At 42.6% G+C, this 20,039-nt stretch overlaps 1 protein-coding gene across 2 annotated transcripts in view; it reads right to left on the bottom strand.

The window, feature by feature from the left end:
• The window catches only part of LOC121299774 (PDZ domain-containing protein 2-like), a 57,155-nt gene that overhangs the window by 8,841 nt on the left and 28,275 nt on the right, over positions 1-20,039 (bottom strand). The window contains exons 7-19 of one of the 2 annotated variants that reach the window (XM_041227820.1): positions 18,559-18,678; positions 17,922-18,036; positions 16,289-16,362; positions 14,999-15,221; positions 14,195-14,306; positions 13,829-13,961; positions 11,695-11,782; positions 11,163-11,266; positions 10,498-10,666; positions 9,329-10,191; positions 8,180-8,324; positions 1,934-4,961; positions 820-937 (exon numbers count right to left, since the gene is read on the bottom strand). In XM_041227820.1, the coding sequence (XP_041083754.1) occupies positions 820-937; positions 1,934-4,961; positions 8,180-8,324; positions 9,329-10,191; positions 10,498-10,666; positions 11,163-11,266; positions 11,695-11,782; positions 13,829-13,961; positions 14,195-14,306; positions 14,999-15,221; positions 16,289-16,362; positions 17,922-18,036; positions 18,559-18,678 (5,292 nt within the window). The remainder of the gene's footprint in view (positions 1-819; positions 938-1,933; positions 4,962-8,179; positions 8,325-9,328; positions 10,192-10,497; positions 10,667-11,162; positions 11,267-11,694; positions 11,783-13,828; positions 13,962-14,194; positions 14,307-14,998; positions 15,222-16,288; positions 16,363-17,921; positions 18,037-18,558; positions 18,679-20,039) is intronic. The other variant, XM_041227830.1, reaches the window with a different exon arrangement.

The raw sequence follows: 20,039 nt of genomic DNA, 5'->3' as shown, positions 1-20,039 counted from the left end.
TATACTCAATGCACTAGTGTAGGGTGGATGCATTGCTGGGGGTGGTGGTGATAAATAAATACCAATTTGGAGTAGCAGATCAATATTAACAGCCTTGTCAGATGAACTATTTATCAACCACTGAACTACAGAAAGACACAACCTTCACCCACAGCATTATGTGGCTTTTCAGCAAGATGTCTAAACTGAATTTCCCAGACAGCTCCTAATGAGGACTAAACAAACTTTCTTTCACTGGGAGCAAGAACCTGCCAAGTAACAGTGTGTTCAGTGATTTTTATTCATACAACGCACTGGCGTGTTACTTTAGGCACTGTTATTCATCAACGTTACTGCATTCATTAATGCAGCTGTGTGGATGTTATTTCTTCTGTCTGGCTCCTTTCTTGATTAAATATCAAAAGTTACTTGCCAGGTTTGAAGGAGAGAACTAAAACACAGCAAAAAACTAAAATAAAAAAAGAATAAAAGTTCAGAAAAAAGTGCACTGTTTGCCCTATATGGTCCTCAAGGCCTGTGAGCACATATTGCTAATGATTCCCGGACTGAGGGAGCCCTGTGATGTTCCCTGGACTGAGTCCTGTGATGTTCCCTGGACTGAGGGAGCCCTGTGATGTTCCCTGGACCGAGGGAGCCCTGTGATGTTCCCTGGACCGAGGGAGCCCTGTGATGTTCCCTGGACCGAGGGAGCCCTGTGATGTTCCCTGGACCGAGGGAGCCCTGTGATGTTCCCTGGACCGAGGGAGCCCTGTGATGTTCCCTGGACCGAGGGAGCCCTGTGATGTTTCCTGGACTGATGGAGCCCTGTGTTTAAATTACCTCTGCAAGAGCCTTGGCTTGCTGCATTAAGGTCCCCACATCTGTTTTACACATCAGGGAGGTCAAAACGCCCTGCAGCTTGTTCTGGTCAAGGGTGGAGACTGATAATTCACTTAGACTAGAGGAAGAAAAGAACAATTACCATTTAAAGAATGACAAACAAATAGCTTCAGCATTTCTTTTTTTATTACCTATAGCATTCTATTGAAAATACTTAAACCAGAAGAAGCTAACAAGAGGCAAGAAAGGTGATATAAGCATTGGTTAGGCCCTAACACACTTGTTTTTGAGGTCATCTATATATCAGTGGTACTTAATGTTCCATCTTTCCTCCCCGGCACACTTTAGGGAGCTGTAGTTATATTTCCATTTTGTTTATTGTTGTGTGTCCTGGCTAAGGCTATCCTTTTCCATAACCAATTGGTTGTCAGTACCATGCAGGGTCATTTTCAGGACTCCTGCATATGTACAAGGGGCCCACAAAAAAAAACCAATGGAAACATCTGTTAACAGTCATTCTCGTAGTTCTCGTGATTCTTTCATAACTGTTTCCAAACTGACTCAAACTTTTTTGCCAATTCATGCTACGCACCAAGGAGTTACTGGAAAGATATTTGTCTTTTGAACTAAAATACCTAAAACGAAATGCCTTAGCCGCATAGAAAACACTATCAACCCCCACATTTACACAACTTTATACTGCCCTACATTGATTCAGATAAAGCTCCCTTGTGAGAAAATCCCCTCAGCCACCAGCAAGTGCTTCTCCTGTCGACGCAGGCCCATACACAGCAGGGTAAGCAGGGCACAGCATGTTTATTACCAGCATCACAAATGACCCTTGTTGCAACAGAGGATTTCAAATCCATTATAGGATTCCTTGTTTCACCATTGCAGTCACATGGATGGGTAGTGGGACTCAGGAAAATGAAAGAAAAGAAATAAAATGCTAGAACATTGTGTGCCTCTTTCGCAAAGACACTTACTACAGTACTGTATGTTATCAATGCTAAACACAGCTATCCCGGCTTACTTTTCTTCCATGAAACATTTTTTCTACTTACATTTTCAATCCACGCTTCTGTTCAGTGCACTGACAGTGTGTTCCACTCACCTGATTGACCAGCTGTTGTCTGAAAACTTCTTGTCATTGTCCCTCTCCTCTTCAGACACTGAGCCAGGGGTCACGCTCCTGTTCAGATTGGTAAGCCTCACTGCCGGGGCCCCCAAGGACCTCCTAGGTTGGATTTCCAGCTCAGTTTTGAAAGTGACAGTGTTAGCTTCACTTGCAAAGTCCTCAGTGCACAGCTTGTCCAGGTCAGGCATGCTTAGTGCCCTCAGTTCCCTAAGTCTGGAACGAGACAGGGATGAATAACCCCTGGGGTTCCTACTATGGGATACAGGCGGAATTTGGGATACAGGGTCTTGCTCGCTCACTGAGGCAACACCCAAAGCTTTCTCTTCAGTATGGGACTCTCTTATATTCTCAACAGGGTTGGATTCAAGACCTATCAGAGCCATGGTGGATGGAGACTTCTTGAGACGAGGGGACGTCACTGGAGCCTCACTGGAGTTATCAGCACATGAGCTCAGACTCCTTCTCAAGGACCGGGAACCGTCCATAGAGTGGGCACCTGCTGCTGAAGCTGTCACACTGCCTGATGATCTCCTGCCCACTGGAGGTTTAGAAGTGACAGTGAATGACTGTATTTCGATGGCTCGGATTACCGGCTTGTCAAAACTGGCCAGGTTCTCGAAAGACTTTATCCGCTGTCTGACCGAGAAGGAGTTGTGATCCAGAGGGAGGCTGGATTCGATGGAGTAACTCCGTCTCTCTGTTTTCAAGACCTCCAGTTTGGGTCTGTTGGACTTGTTTTGTTCCACTGTTGTTGAGCTCTTGAAACCATCATCATCTTGTTTGATGATTGTACTGCTGCTGGATGAACTGTGGTGAGGTTCTGGCTCCACTCCAGCCTCTGTAAAAGCACAAGGGTCTTGCTTATCAAGTTGACTTGCTTTATCATTGAGACAGGGCCCTATTGCTTCAGCCCTACTGCGTTGTTCTTCTTGTAGAGACTCGCTTCTTCCTGACGCTTTATGAAAAATCCTTGTTGCGTCCAAGTCTTTCAGTACTTTGGTAGATGCATCTCCAACTGCAGGGACTGCATTTGTTTCTGGAGTCTCCCTGCGCTCAATAATTGGTGTTGATGCTAATGATGACGGTGAAGATGAGGAAGACAGTCTTACTTCAATGAAGCTTCTTTGAGTCGTCACTGTTTCTGGCTGTACTTTGTCCGGTGAAGTCATCTGAGAGTATGGTGCTGCACGTGCAAGCTGTGTTTCTCCTGCTAACGGTTCACATCGTTGTGCTGCTGAGTCACTCGCTGCAGGATTTGAACTGGGATGATCTTCCACTCCCTTTCTCTCAAGCTCAGGCGGTCTGTGGTCTTTCTTCTGACCACTCGGTTTTGGCAAACCTGTTGAGTTTTTTTCAAGCTGCTTGCTTGTTTTCAGGTTATATGTTAAAGATTCTTTCTTGGGATGAAGCTTTGGTGACTGCAGCGGGGACACTGACATTTTCTTCTGGGAAGCCACTTCAACCTTTGTGGACTTTGTGGTCACAGACCCATCTAGTGCCTTGTTTTTACTTTTAATACTGAGTCCCTTCAGTCTGGGTGCTGTGTTCGATCTCTGTACTTTATCTTGGAGTTTCATTCTACCTGTGTGTGCTGCGCTTGCACTCTCACATTGAGTTTTCAAACCCGAGACCCAAGAAAACTGACAGGAATTGTTTTGTATGTGTGAAACAGATGACTTTAAACCAAGGGAAGGATTCACTTTAACCTGATCTCTGTCTTTAACGGTCAGTGCTGTCAATGCCCCCCCCCCCAGTGTGGAATTACCAAGAGGGGAGCACCTAGGTTCACTGCCCTGGGAGAAGAGATGTGAATTGCTACTTTTGTGTGATGTAAGTAAGGCATCTGAATATGACCTATACAGCTCACTGTGAGTTTTGGGAGGTAAATGAGAGTCTGTGTGCATTAAGGCAGAATGGTTGACATCACCTTGCCTTGGTGAAGTTGGCTGTGATTTGTCAGATCCCACCTCCTTGTCACAGGAAACTATGACCACCTCTTTACTGCATTCTTGTGAGGAGAGTCCATCACTGCTAACCGATACATTGTCTCTGGAAGACCCACTGGCTACGTCTTTTTTATCTGAAGGGGAAAAGGCACCTGTAGGCTTAAATTTAGTTGGTGGTGAGGCTGGCTTTGAAGTGGACCTCTGCTGTAGTGTAAACGGAAGTTCTTCTCGGCTAGCTGCAAAGGAATGAACCTTATTTACATTGGCCCTGTCTGGGATTCCATGGCAAAGTGAGAAAGGTCTGCCCTGAACATTGTTTTTGTCTGAGTGACAATGTGTGCTGGAGTCATGTGTTGAATCATAACAGATCTCAACCTGCTCCTCGTCTGAGTCTGTAATCTGCAGTACCCCATGCTCGTTATTAGCATGGCACTTTACAGCTCTCATGGCCTGGGGACTGGGGTCAGCAGCAGAGTCTGTTTCTGAGTCACTCTCATCTACTGTACAGTACATAGATTTCAGTGGTCCTGTGTCCATGCACTCATCAGCACCCTTTGAACTGAAAAGTTCTTCTTCATTCAGACTGCTGAAGTTCCTGGAGTAGCTATTTAAAAATGTCTTACTGACAGTGAAGAACTTGCCAGTGTTCCCAGCGCCCAGAACTGAGAAACCCAGTCTATTCTGCTGAGATCCAGTAGAACCAGACTTGCTGTTGTTCTCCTGTGTTATCCTATTGTCCAAAGGACCATTGACCTTGCTTGCACTCTGATCTTCATTCAAGTGTGTTGTTTTCTCTGTAGAGTTTAGTTCACTTATAAAGTCATCAATATCGGTGACAGGAAGATCACTTCTACTGCAGTCCATTAAATGCACTTGTAATTGTGAGGGCTCATCTGCAGGTGGCAGAACTAATCCAGACTGCACGTTCTCTTTATTTGCAGATGCATCCTCTGAGATTTCCACAGGGCCTTCCTGAGTAACCAAACTCTTGTTGGCATCTGGGTGGGATGCTCCATCAGGACTCGATGACATCATGAGGCTGGAGAGTCTGTCTACAGCTGCAGAAAGATTAACCAACAACAAGAAGGATCAATGCATGGATTAGGACTCCAAACACAAGAGGAACAACGTGACTGCAGTACTAAACTGAATCTGGAGCAGCATGAAAACAAATAACAAGTTCAAAACAGAATGCATACTGCAGGGGGGAATTCACAAACCATTTACTGCAAAATGCTCTCAGCACCGTTCTTTTTGAAATTATTAAAACACCCATTGAAGTGACAATGACTTAGAATAAACAACTCAGGGATTTAACTGAAGGGCTCTGAAGTAAGTATTCAAAAGATGCTTGTTTCTTGTTTTGTAATATTAAACAGGATTCTATTTTCAGAGAGTGGTGCAAATAACAGTGGCTTTGTGGATTTTGTACATACAGTATACAGATGCCACAAACTGGACTTCAATATAGTAAGTACAACCATGTCATATCCTTAGGCTGCCGTGTTTATATGTATATATCTATACACAGAGGGGCTATCTGGCTCTCAGGGTACGGCACATACTTCAACTTTCTATACAATATTATTTATGGTATACAATGCTTATATTAAGTGCTTTTACTATAATTTAGGAAGTTGTTCTTCTATTGTAGATGTCTTCCATAGACATCTGTAATGTAGGCTAGATCAGTCAAAGTGCCTATATATTAGTAGCACCAGCGCCATCTGGTGCACAGCAATGTATTGCCAGGAAAACAAAAAGAGCGAGCCCCAAAGTGGCAGAGCACTAGATGGCGCTGGCTCTGTTTCTATAAAGACACTTGGGCTGATTTAGCCTAAGATACATATATCCATGGCATGCAAGTACAGCTGAAGAGAGCCCCTGTACTCAGGTGAAACACCCTAACCCTTCCCTAAACCAGTCTGGACACAGACCTGGACATATGAAGAACCACTCAGAATGACTGCAACAGCACACACAGAAGGGACAGAAGGATGCTGTACTTTGTATCTTTGTTACTTGAGTGCTTTGCTGCCCCACAGTTATTATTTAGTCAATTAGCAGACACTTTTATCCAAAGCGACTTACAGAGACTTGGGAGTGAGCTATGCATCACAACTGCTGCAATGTCACTTATAATAGGAACTCGGTTTTACATCTCATCCGAAGGACTCATTTACCTCCACAGTTAGAGAACGCTGCTACATGAGGGTTACCATGGCAATGCAGGAATAAGTAATAGTAGTGTGTTTACAGTGGTTTGAATTTCACACCTGGGGGGGGGGGGTGTTTACAGAGTCAGCATAGAATTCATTTACATTTGAAAAAACTACAAAACAAACCTTGACCAGTGTTTTCAAACTGAACAGCCACTTCTTACCTATTAGTTGTACCCACAAAGTGTGGATTAAACTGTGTGCTCATAACAAAAGAGAGATTAGATTTGCTATCTAAAAATGTGCAGTCGGTATTAAACCGTGTAGATGTCTGAGATAAGAACTCTGCTGTGAACAGCAGCCGTGGTACAGTACACCTAGAATACACACTGAAGTGTAGGATAATGGAGTTGTTATTTCTGGCAAGCATAGACATTGCAGTGCGTACCTCCTATGTAAAACAAATGCACATATGATTATAATCAAAATGCTGGTTAAAGAAATTAAATAAATAATAAAACTATAATGACAGTGACATAGACAAAAAACACAGTCAAAACCTGTATGTCTGGTCACTTGAATAAAGTGCTAGTTTACCAATCAACACGACGTGACAGTGAGTGACAAGATCTCCTTTAATACACTGCCACAAACTGTACATCCCTTAAGTGACGAGTCAATTCAGGATTCATTGTACAAGTCTACAGTGTGTACTTTAGAGAAACTGGAGTCTGTTAAACTGATCCAAAACAGCAGCTGATCTAATTACAGCCATCGTTCCGATCATTCAAACAGGGCTTTTTGTATACAACGGTTATGAAAACTCAGCCCTGAGCCTGCTCAGTGCATGTCTCTATAAAGCATGCAAAACCCATGGAGGATCAGTTTTAAATCATTTAAATGACAACACAATTCAAACCCACCACTGCTCAGATCAACCGAGTAGACCCTAGTGTGTGAGAACAATGAAAATAATGACTGAAACAGAGAGAGAGAGAGAGAGAGAGAGAGAGAGAGAGAGAGAGAGAGAGAGAGAGAGAGAGACATAGTCGCCATGGTAACACACCCAGCCTGCAGTTCCCTTTGCGCTGGAGAAAGGGACTGTCAGCAAAGACAAGGCTCTTGCGCTCCTGCTTCTTTAAGCAGCATGGGAAGAGACACACTGAACGATTTATTTACATCACAATATGCTTCTCAAACTTCATTATGGTGTCCAGTGATTTTAAAATACTGGGAAAATAAGAATATTAAGTTTTTAGTTTATTATTAGTTTTTGTAAGGTCAAATTTGCTTTACAACCAACAAGGTAATTTAACTGATTCAAAGTTATGTTGCAATTACTGTACATTAACCCATTAAGTGCCATTGTCCTCGTTTCAGGACGGGCTACTTTGTAATTTTTTAGGAGCATTTTAAACTGGCATCTACCTGTTATTTAAACATTCTCTTTAACTATGTTGTTATGATAACTTACTCCAATTGTATTAATCACAAAAGTTGAAGTCTAAATCTAATGTATCAAACTAGATAAATATAGCTTGTGTTCTGAATCTTTTCAAAGAAACATTCACTGGGTACTTTATGCAATAACTGTAGTCCACTGATGCAGTGATTAAGATGCACTGCGAACACTCTGGCAGGAACTTGTCATCGTAGAGTCTTAGACCCAGTTCAATAAACTTTTTAGCTGAAGGAACATTATACTTTCATGCAGTTACCAGTGATTTGTTAACTCACCTAATCAATTAAATAGACAAAAAGAAAAAGTTACTTGTCAAAACCACTAGCAGGACTTTCAGAATAATCCTGATCTTATGACAGAATTTCTGTTTCTAAAAAAATGTCCTGTTATTTGCATTGTCATGTCATCCAGTATGTTTACCTCTAAAACTAAAATAATTTGAAACAGGCCTTTAGTAGCCAATCTGGAACACCTGCTGCTAGGGTACAGCTACTAAAGTTAACAAAAGGATTTCCATGTATCCCCCGAACTATCCCCTATCTTTATTCAGTGCTTCACATTTAATGCATTTTTGGTTGGAAAAAAAGAATGCAAGCAAAACGCGATTCCCAGTTTGCATTCATCATAAATAAGACCCATAAAGATGTACACTTACCAGATAGTGGCTTCTTTACTTCTAATGAGAGAGAAGCTGGCAGGGTCTGCATAAGGTTACACATGTCCTGATATGACATGCTACTAACTGGGGTGTCTCCTATTGATACCAGCTCATCTCCAGGACTCAGCTTTCCCATAGATTCCTGAAATACATCCAGTCAGAAAGAGATAAGCCAGTCAGGGATGCCACAATGCAGCACATAAGTAAAGGGTAAAGTCTGGAGCAATTACAGTCAGTTGACCTACGTACATAGGCGGGGTAGTGAACTTTGGCCATGCTTTTTCATGGGAATGTGCTAGAATATAAAAAGAGGGAAAAGCAGAAGCATTCTGTAGTGTAAAGGTACAACTGGACAACGAAGTGGCAGATGTTAATCCACAGAAATGTGAGGTTATAAATTCCAAGCTTATCAAACACATTGTAATCATCATTTGGTATATTGTTAAATGAGAAAATATGAACTACCATGGTAATAATTCTGAGTAATGCACTTTGTGGTCCTGTACTGTATCCCAATTTGAAGATTTATTATTATTATTATATTATTATTATTATTTATATTATTATTATTATTATTATTATTATTATTAAATCCAAGATCACACAGCCACTGTCAAAAAAAAGCAGAACTGCTACTGTAACAATATAAATCCCTACAATGTGACACATTACTTACCATGAAGCAAATTGATTGCAATCATTAAAAAATGCTCTGACCTTTGAAACAAATAAAACACATGGTCGTCCTCTCTGCTGCTGATCACTGGATTGACCTGTCTGCTAAAGGGTTGACATCACTGGGGTATAAAGAATTGCAAACTGAGTCGATGCTCGTGTTTACCTCGGTAATGCCACCTCTAGAAAGACTACGACCAAGGAAAATCTGCAGCAGGAGGACCAAAAACATTTCAAACATGTGTCATTGTGTCACAGTTTAATTTAGTTTCCTTTTTGACTTTTTGAGAAATCATTAAATCAGGTAGGTTGTACATTTGTCCTGGTGCAATGGCTTGGCCCATAGAATGAAATAGAAATACTGGAAAGCGCTGGGCGCAAAAAGCTAACCTCAACTAAAGAGCAAGCACCTAGATCGGAGTATAGGCCTCGCACGTCTTTAAAAGAAAACAGTGAATGACTGTAGCGTACCCTATCAGCAGCACCTCCTGGCCGTAAAGCCGCTATCAACACCCTGAGAGGAGAAGCCTTGATCTCCAAATCCAGGCCAAAGGACTCCGACTCCTTCCTTGTCAGTCGCACCATTTCTGTAGTGCCTGGTCCCAAGGAGTCTGCAGCCTCAGGTATCTTGCTGTGAGGCAGCGGCTTGGCTACCGGTTTGCCTCCGGCTTGGCAGTGGTGCTCCTCGTTCTTCTGCCGCTGGGGCAGGTGTGGACATTCGGTGTTCATCATGCTTTTGACCCGGGTGACAGCCTTGTGCTCCAGCTTGGGTGAGCGCTTGGACTCCAGCTGGCCTTCGCGGTGCTGCTCTTTCTTAACACCCAGGTTGCTGCCGCCTGCGTCGTGATCCAAGGAGCGGACAGGTGTGGAGGGGAACTCTCCTCCCTGCAGCTGCTCTGCCCCCAGGTCATCTTCCGACTCCATGGAGCTGCCGTGGAGAGGAGCGGGAGCCTCACTGTCCTGGCTCTCGTCCTCCACTTCCACAGAGGAGCAGGCCATCACAATCCCAGAGTCCTGTTCCAGTATCCTGCGGGCACCTCCCTCTATCACAATCGTAGAGTCCTCTTCTACCCCGCCCACATGCAAAGACCTCCTGAAGCGGACGGCAGCGCCGGGGCCCTCCGCTTGCACCAGGTCCTCATCCTCGTCACTGACTTCATCCTCGTAGCAGATGACCCTGCGCTGCCTCAGCAGGGGGCTGCGCACGGACTTGGGGCTTCCCCCCAAACTGGCCTGCCGGGCAGCCTCCACATGCCTGTTCGCAGGGTTCTTCCCGTTGCTGCGTGGAGAAGTAGAGGCCACATCCATTCTGGCAGAGGCTGGCTCTTTAAAGGCTGCAGGAGAGTGAACCCAAATAAAGATACATTAACCAAACACATTAGAATTTATAGTACTATAGATGAGCATCCCTAGGTTAATTATAGGGTGTTTAACTTCTTTTAAGTTAACCAAGTTTACCAAGTCTGTCATTATTGCTATTGTGTACATTTCTCTTTTAATAGTGCAGGGTTGTTATGTACTGGATAACCCTAGGTGTTTTAAACAGAGTTCAAACAGTGTGTCATTATTAATTACTGTGCTTGTGAATGAAAATCCACCTCACAGAAGCAGACCCTGTGTCTAAGTGGAATTTAACATACCTGGGTTAAGGGGTGGGGCTGAGCTGTCATCCAATGAGGTGTTGCAGCTCTTGTTGCGGAGCAATTCCTCATCACTGGAGCCGGTTACCATGGTATCTGAGAGAGATGACTGGCTGGGCATATGTGAAAAGTATTGAGAGAGCTCCACTTCCGAGCTTAGGGACCCTTGCTGAAAATAATAAACCTTTATTACAAATGAACAAGCACACAAACATGCTTGCAAAGAGGGCCAACATAATCCTGGGCATCACAATGTGCATCTTTGTGTATAAACATTATCTTAAAAGTGCAGTAGCCCATGAACATTTTTTAAATATTTAAGATGTTCCCTCAGTTTTGCTTCCATGACTAAAACAGAGCTTAGAAGTTGCATTTCTAACCCCCTGCTGCAGCAGGTATAGCAGAAGCATACTGTGAAAACTGTGCATCTGTCTGTAGGTAAAACTGCCTAAGGGTATGCAAACAAAGCAGCAAGCCAAACACGCTTCATTTCTGCTGAAGTAGAGCGCACAAAAGACAAAACTATGGATGAATATGAATATATGGCCAAAAGTTTTGCAGCAGATGATATGACAGCACACTGGTGTAAGAATAGCACTGACTGTGTGTACACTGTCCTGTTTCTTGTCCTGGGTAATATATGATATTTGAATTGAAAGGCACACCCTGCTAGCTGGTTCGAGGAAGCGTTTCATTGTCCAGCTGAGAGAGGAGGCCCCATCACTTTGCTTGGGCTTCACAGTGGGAGATGGACTCTTGGAGGGAAGTCCTAGGTATGCACAAAACAAGCATTTGCTTAGAAGTCAAAAATATAAAGCAATGTATGCAAATGCTAAAATGCCACACCATTTTATATTTGACAATTGTGATCCAAACCTGGTAAGCTTTTTTTTTTTCCCCAATACAGATTTATATCCTAAGCTTTCCTTCTGCTCAGTATTTACTATCCTGATATGCAGGTTTAGTGACATCCCCAAAGCTTTCTATGGACTGTCTCAACCTTATAGTAAAACAATGTACAATAAAGGCTGCACATAATTCACATAATATTTCCATCAGAATATTATATTAGGTCCAGACAAGTGCTCCACAATTGTAGAAGCACAATGCTGATTTTCAGGAGACACAGATGAGAGGAAGCTCAGCCCCACAGTGTGTAAGGGGAATAAGAAACGACTGGGTGCTGCTGCTGCATACCCAGCACATGAGAAGAATGGCTGTCTCTGCTTTGGCTTTCCCGATGAGTGGGGCGTGCAATCGCTTCATCCATCTCTTGCTCTGAAACCTGGAAGACACAAGCATGAAGAAGTAGTAGATGCGTCACACTGCAAACTCATTTGCCTCGTCAGCTTGTGTTTTTGCATGCAATGTAAAATATACAGTTGCTAACTGTGTGACTCATTTGGGAAGCATTTTTCTTTCCCCCGTCTAAAACAAAGGAGAATCCACTGTTGTTTTTAAAGTAACATGTTCCGAGAATAATTGTAGAACCAGCTGTAGGATGTCAGGAATTCATATTCATCACTGTGAGGTAATTAATAGCAGTTTTATACTTTTGAAGTCAACAATTAAATATGAAAAAAAAAAAATCTAGTTTGATATTCCCTAAAACAAGAAATAGTTGGGATTTGGTTTGTATTTATCAACTATATATATTATAGATGTATTATAGATATATATATATATATATATATATATATATATATATATATAGATATATATATCCTATATATATATATATAACATGTGGCACTACAGTGGAGAGCCATACACTAAGTTCATGTGTGCAAACTAGAAATGTAAGTTGTACTAGAAAGTTAAGGTTGCGGAATGTTTTTCTGACAAGCCCTTTTCAACACTTGACCAGACATTGCTTGAGATGACTGCTAAGAAGTGGTTAGTACAATGTATTTTGTACAATCTGCAGTTATCCAAAACACTCATTTTAAGACAACAAAGCCATGGGAGGTTGCTGTAACCCACCTTCCAAAGAGAAAGCTGCACTTGTTTTATTTGACCCAAAAGTCCCTATTTATTTCTATTCACATTTAAATAAATACTGTTTATCACAATCATTTTTTTTTAATAACTATTGTGACTGACTTGAGTTTTACAACAAAGTATATTTAATAATGTTTTTATTTGACAGACAAGAAGTTTAAGAAACCAGGAAACCGCTGTACGATGTTCTTGTTCTATGATCAAACCCATAAAGGATGCATTTGAATGTAAAGAGATTCAACTGATTTGGGACTATCAATTTTTAATAAATCATATCAACCAGCTACTACCAATGTGTAGCTCTAGTATCAAATGTATGTTGTATCGACTAGCCCTACAGACGTATAAGATGCACCCAGTAACAGGTTAACAATGTCGTCATCCCCTCGGCAGGGGCATTGGAAACAGAGCCATGCCAAAGCCTTCTTTATGACTTAAAGGAAGCAGAAGTCTTTTTTCACTGAAGGTACAACAAATATTTTACTTCCTGCAATCACTTCGAGGAGACATTTGAGTTTCGGGGAGGAAATATGAGACAGATTCAATTTCCACATGAGACACAGCTCAGAACGGCTTCTTGTGCCGAACAGAGAAGGAGAAAATGAAGACTGAATGCAAACGGTAGTTAAAAATCTGAATGCAAATGCTGCAAAACAAATTGCAATTAACCACCACGCCAAAGCCCATGTAACATAAGGCAACATTCAGACAAGTTCTAATGTAGCTGAATGTGGTCTTTTTAACAAGACTAAGCTGCTCACAATGGTTTTATTAACTTGGCTTTAACATGAGAAGTGATGGAAAATGTCTACTACTAACCAGTTGCTTGAAGCATTGCCAGAAGAAGTTGTCTGCATGTTGCCTCATGTTTCATGGACTTAATTATTTTGTAGCACAAGCTAATGTAAACAGTAAGAATTGACATGAAGGCTGTGTGGAGCAGTTTCTGTCATGCTGCAAACTTATGGGTCCTTCCTGAATGAACACCAAAGATTTCAGGAAAATCACTGTCGTTTACTGAGCTAGAGCGGCCCACATCCCGTAGACAGTGCAGGTGATCAGCCCATGCGTGGCACAGGGCATGTTCAGGTGGTTAGTACATGGCACAGGGCATGTTCAGGTGATCAGCCCATGGCACAGGGCATGTTCAGGTGATCAGCCCATGGCACAAGGCATGTTCAGGTGATCAGCCCATGGCACAGGGCATGTTCAGGTGATCAGCCCATGGCACAGGGCATGTTCAGGTGATCAGCCCATGCATGGCACAGGGTATGTTCAGGTGATCAGCCCATTACATGGTATGTTCTGTACAAGGTGCTCCTGGCATTACCTTTGGGTTGGGGTGTCTGCTGATGATCAGGTTGACTGGGCCCGGTCCACACTCACTGAGAATGGCGTAGGCTTCACTCAGAGCAACATGCCTGAGGCTCACTGAGTCCACTTCTAGAATCTGGTCTCCACGACTAAGAATAAAAACAGAGACATACTCATGTGTAGATATCTGTAATGGACTGAGGGGGATTCTTTTAATCAAAGTATCTGTTGTGACCATTTTTAGCTTTGAAGTGCAAGTAACAGAGAAGTGACCCTGTGTGTACAAACAGACACAATAATGGACTATAGAAGGTTATGGTTGTCTCCAAGTAAGGGGCAACCAGGGGATTCCAGTACTCTAAAACAAGGAAGTGCAACTCACCTGAGCCTGCCATCCATCTTGGCCACGGAGCCAGGAGCGAGGCTGTGAGTGTAGATCCCTGGAGATCCCAGCGTCAGGCAGCAAGCCCCAATTCCCAGTCCCACTCCAGGCTCTGAGGACAACACTGACATCAACACGTGCTTGTGTGTGTACCAACACTGACATCAACACTGACATCAGCACATGCTCATGTGTGTAACAACACTGACATCAGCACTGACATCAGCACGTGCTCGTGTGTGTAACAACACTGACATCAGCATGTGCTTGTGAGTATAACAACACTGACATCAACATGTGCTCATGGTGTGTCATGCTAACGCACTGCCCCCTGTGAAGGGGAGGATGTTTCTCATCATATATTATACAGAATACACTGGTGATGACATCAGACAATATCATCTCTTATCAAGATACAGTCAGCCTGATCTGATGATGAACTAGGGTGGCTAGCTGTTACAGTAGCTTCTGCTTTTAAAGGCTATGTGCTGTAGGCTATGTATATTGATTTGTGTGTGTGTGTGTGTGTGTGTGTGTGTCTCAATGTGTTCAGGGTGTGTGTGTGTGTGTGTGTGTGTGTGTGTGTGTGTGTGTGTGTGTGTGTGTGTGTGTGTGTGTGTGTGTGTGTGTGTGTGTGAATGTAGCATCAATGAGATTGTTTGAGACATTGCTTTACTGGTATACAGTTAGATACAGCATTGCTGCTGTTCTCTATGACATGGCAATGGATGGTCTCTGTAAATCCAGTCAATACTTGGCCAGTCTCATTCCCCTCCCCTGTGAGATGGAGGCAGCCATGCCTACCTTTGTTGAGTGTCACCTCCATGACGATGCGGTCCTTGGGCCCGGGGCCCTTGCGGCAGGTGCCGTCTCCATCCTCGGAGCAGGGTGGCACTGGGGTCCCCCCACTGGTGTTGGAGTTGGGGGAGCTGGAGCGGCTCAGAAGGGTCGGGGTCGGGCAGGGGGTTAGGCTGGGACTGCGCAGCCGAGTCCGCACTGCCAGGGTCACCACCCCCTTCTTCAGCTGCTGCAAGAACAACATCACAGCTCGAGAGATCACAAAGCAGGCTGCAGTACCTAGTTACTCTGTGTCCTTCTGACATACAGCACAGCAGTGTGCACATTTATTAAAAACCCTCAAGATTTGTCATTTATATCCTTTATACACCTACCTAGATGAAAACCTCTGGGTGTGAGAATTTCAATTTCCGGTCAGTAATCAAAGTGACATAGAAACAATAGGCACTTGTGTGAAAATGTTAGACCACTTTGTGCTATAATTAGGCATATTAAACAACTTCTGAAAAATCTTGTGCGTTTTACCATTTGTGGCCCTGTTGCTTTTTTCTTACTAATTTAAATAAATTGCATGAGTGGCCTGTCAAAGTCATCAGTTAAATTAGACAATCAATAATTTGCCATGATTTGAAGTTCCAGTGGTTTGATTTCATATCAGGGTTGCCAATTGGCTCCAGAATTTACAGACACTTTAAGCCAGATAAGGTTTTTAACCTCGCCACTAAACCACTAATGAATTGCTGTTAAATCAACAAGTGGGTGTGAATTGCCAGAGCGGCTTCAATAAATGTGTTCAATTGTTTAATTGCAGTGGCAATTCTATCCAGAGAGCATCATAACGTGTAATAAAATCATATTGCTTGAAATGGTATATCATAAACAATATGTATCAAAATAGTGCAATTCCGTCATTACAGAGAATTATGCACTCACCCGCACTCTTTCTTGTTTAACCTTGGGGTTACCTTTCTATTAATGTAATACTTATTTCTGCTTCGCACAGTCCCGCCCCAATCAGACAAATACAGCAAATTAGAAAGCTGCATAGGTCTGACTGATGAAAAAGATCAATGGAAAGAGAGAGAAGCCTGACCTGGCTTAAAGTGCTTGTTAATGTACACCAGTTGGCAACCCTGTTTCATATGCACAACAAATCCAAACAACAGAAGCAATGGGGTGTTCTAACACATGTGCACACGACTCTATGCTTGAACACAGCAGAGTTGCACGGGTCTTGATTAAGACATTTCTGTCATTGCATTCACAGCAGTCCGTACTCAGAATTAATTGAAATACCTTGAAGGTCTGGATGGCCTGCTGGTGGGTGAGGCCCTGCAGAGACTCTCCGTTCACTTCTAACAGTTCATCCCCTGAGAGAGACAATGGCAAGAGCAATACAAACAGTCAGTGCTGCAATCAAGAGTAGCTTTCACAATGCAACAAGCAATGGACATCAACCAACAGCATCGGAAGAAAGACCTGACTGATCACTTGAGACAGCACAGTGATACTAAGCTGGTGTGTACATGCGGGTTGATCAAATCTGTTTAGCAAAATGGTTTACACAGTAGCCATTATTTTAAAACATGATGCCCTAACTGCCCGCTATATTTTGGAGAAAAACACATTTCAATCTTTTCATTCTGTCTTTCGTTAAAACAAAGGCTGTTTCACTAAAAGTGCATGCAAGTCTCTGAAGTGCACTGCTGTCCGTCAGGGAGGTCCTGGTGAGTGACTTAAAGGACAGCAGTATTTGAACAGGTACATTTAATGACCCCATAATGATAATTCCCCCATCACAGCCTACTAGTAACTCAAATGTCTGTGGCTGTGCGGTGTTCAAAAATCGTCTGTGCCATAGTTCGAGGCTACCGCACGGCCATTGCCACACAGACGGGCGTAGAGGGAAAGCTTGCTTTGTTTACATCAAGGACGACAGCGTCTGCTCTGCAAGAAAACTACTACGGAACCCCTTGACTGCAAGACGGTGCCTCAGCCAGGACAGTCACAACGACCCGGAGTTGCTGGGAGGCTGGGACATCGCGAGCAACAGCAATAGTTCAGTTTAGGGGATGTTAATCCCAACAGTACAGAGAGGGTTATTGTAGGGTAGTAGGTTCTTGGAACGGGATGTTCCTTTTAAAGGGACTAGCACGCGCCATTTTGTGTGGCAAACTTTTATTTTTTAGCTTTCTTTTCTTTTCTTCTCTTTATTAAATGTGACACTAGGGCTACCATTGCTGGTACCCTAGCGGCAGCACTTGGGTTGAAAATAAATCTGCGCGCCTGTGTGGCATGTCAACATCGATGCCCTGTGTCCACCTCATTATTATCCAGTGACGACCCACACACACAGCATGTCCAGCAAGTTAAAAATTTTATTAAATCAAACTACAAAATGATATTGCAAAAGTCTACAGGAAACCATAATAATAGTACAGTATTTCATGTAGACTTTGATGTGTCAATTTTTTAAAAATTTTTTGTCAGTTTATCGTTAAGTATATGGAAAACTACAAAGCAGTATATTTTTATTTCAATATGCTAAAGTAACATTATTCAGCAGGTTTCATTTGACTTCATGAAGCAAAATTTGTTAATTCTATAGAGTGATGCAAAACTTTTGCCTACAGCTGCACATTTAAATGTTTTACATAATGTTTATATACTGAATATGTGTACATCAGTTATAGTATATACTTTAAATGGACTAACTCATAAAGTAAGCTAAATGGTCTGCTTGCTAACTTCATGACAAGTGAAGCCCACTATACTACACAAGGAGGGAGTGGAACAGTGCAATCTGCAAGTGAAAGCAGTGAAATACAGGGATTAAGAGGGTAGAACTGCACTGCTTGTGAACGAATAGCGCTCACCTGTTTTAGTGTAAAGTACAGCCTGCTACTTTAAGGAAAGAGATGCGCTTTACCTTCTTTGAGCCTCCCATCAGCGGCAGCTGCACCGCTGGGAAAGATTGTCTTCACAAAAATCCCCATCCTTCCACGAGCTGAATCCTGCCCGCCAACAATACTGAAGCCAAGACCCTGATATAAAACAGGAAATTAATAATTACATCAATATAAATGAACCACTTTCTGTGTGACTTGGGGGGGGGGGGGGGGGGGGGGGGCAGCAGCATGTTTCACTGAATGCTTCATAAAGTGCTACTGCAGCACTGGGAATGGCAGTGGAATGTCGTGCCAAATGCCGGTGGCATTCACGGTGCCAGGCGGGTTTTGGTATTTCCTAGAAATTCATTTTGTCAGAAGGTTGTAGGAAGCCAGTAGACCCATCTTATGTTTTGAAATTTGTTCTTTCAAGCTTGAAATGACCTTAGACGTTGCTATAGTGCAAGGCTTTCAATGAAAAAGGCTGCAGAATGTCAATTCGAGTAAGGGCCAACTAGTTTACAACAAGTTGTAGAGGGGATTTGCATATATATTTTGTCTAAAGGCAAACAGTGTTTGTAAGTTCCCCAAACCTGGCTTGAGTGTGAAAAAGTAGAGCCGAGAGTGAGTTGAATGCCCCGATTCGCAGAGAAGCTGCTGGAAGTGCCAGAAACTCACCTTGCCTTGCCCTTTCATCAGAACTATATTGGAGATAATAGACGGCTGGGCTAGTCGCCATGGAGACTCCACTTGAACGGTGCTTAGGGAGCGTGCTGATTTCTTCACAATTTGGTATTCCTGAAAACAGTAAAGATAGAGAAGAAGACAAACTGAACACAATGCTCAGATCTTCTCTATCACTCACCTTCTTATCAAGACGCACTGACCGCTATGCTGCAGACAACTCAAGTTGCATGTTAAATACACAATCCAGGGCATGCATTTCTGAGACTGCTCTGAAAAGTCAGTTTGCTCAGATGGTTGTAGAAGTGGTAACTGTTCGAACTCTATGGTAACCGAATGCTGTCTCCTTGTTCGATATTCATGTACTGCTGGAGGGGCTCAACAAATTAGAGCATTACACATGTAGTTTTCTGCATGCTTCTTAAAAAAATATCATTTTCAGTTTGTTACCTTGTTAACAAACTGAAAATGTACTCTTATTAGTATAACAAGAATTCATTTTTTATGCTATTTTTTTCTTTCTGAGCCCAAGCAAACAGGTTTCAAAATCCAGTGAATTGTGTTCCTTCATCAAAAATGCCATCCAGGCTCAAAGGCGCTAGAACTAGGGGTGCTGAGAGTGCACTCCTTTGCTTTGCATGGCTTCCATCCCATACAGGGGTTACAGTTTTGTTCAGTGGCTTTCAGCACACCCACTTTAAAAATTGTTCCAGTGCCACTGTCCAGGCTACAATAACAAAGAATGTTGTAAATAGACAGCTATTATGTTAGACTAGTAAGACGTAACATATTTGTGAGACTCCACTGAATGATGGGGTCGGTTTCCAAGCAAGAAGACAGAGAACAAGAATTAAAAGCATTTTCCAAGAGGAGACTGGAAATCTACACGATTCCATGCTGTCAATCTAACTGGCAGCATATCACTCTTTACAGCACTTACAGAATTTAACTGCCTAGCTGTGAATGTGTTTCTTTCAGTGCTGGTACAGAATAACAAAGTTATTAATAGTTTCATTTTTAGTTTGTACGATGTGGAGATTGTTAAATGGGACTTATAATATGCCAAGATTCCTGGTTTATTTCAACCCCTGGTTTGTCAATCGGCAAACCACTGACTGATCATTTCCATGACCGGTGCCAGTGCTACAGTAGTGAGCACATTTATTAGGGCACCTCAAGGCGTGTCATTTATATCTTTTACACACCTACCTGCATGAAAACCTTTGGGTGTAAGAATTTACACTTTCAGTCAGTAATGAGTGCTATAGAAACAATAGGCACTGGTGAGAAAGTATTAGGCCACTTTGTGCTTTAATTACTACTGAAGGCTGGCCATATTATCTCAAGAGTGCATTTTATTTACACAGCATGTTCTATTTACACTCAGTCGTGAATTTCTGCCTGAAAGAATAAACCATGAATGCTGCACATTCACATAATCTGGTAAGCTTTGAGGTTTGCTTGTTTGGATATGA

This window comes from Polyodon spathula, chromosome 2 (genome assembly GCF_017654505.1).
Source record: "Polyodon spathula isolate WHYD16114869_AA chromosome 2, ASM1765450v1, whole genome shotgun sequence".
Lineage (NCBI taxonomy): Eukaryota > Metazoa > Chordata > Actinopteri > Acipenseriformes > Polyodontidae > Polyodon > Polyodon spathula.
Note: the sequence above shows the minus strand (reverse complement) of the source record. Positions and strands in the feature narration are given on the sequence as shown.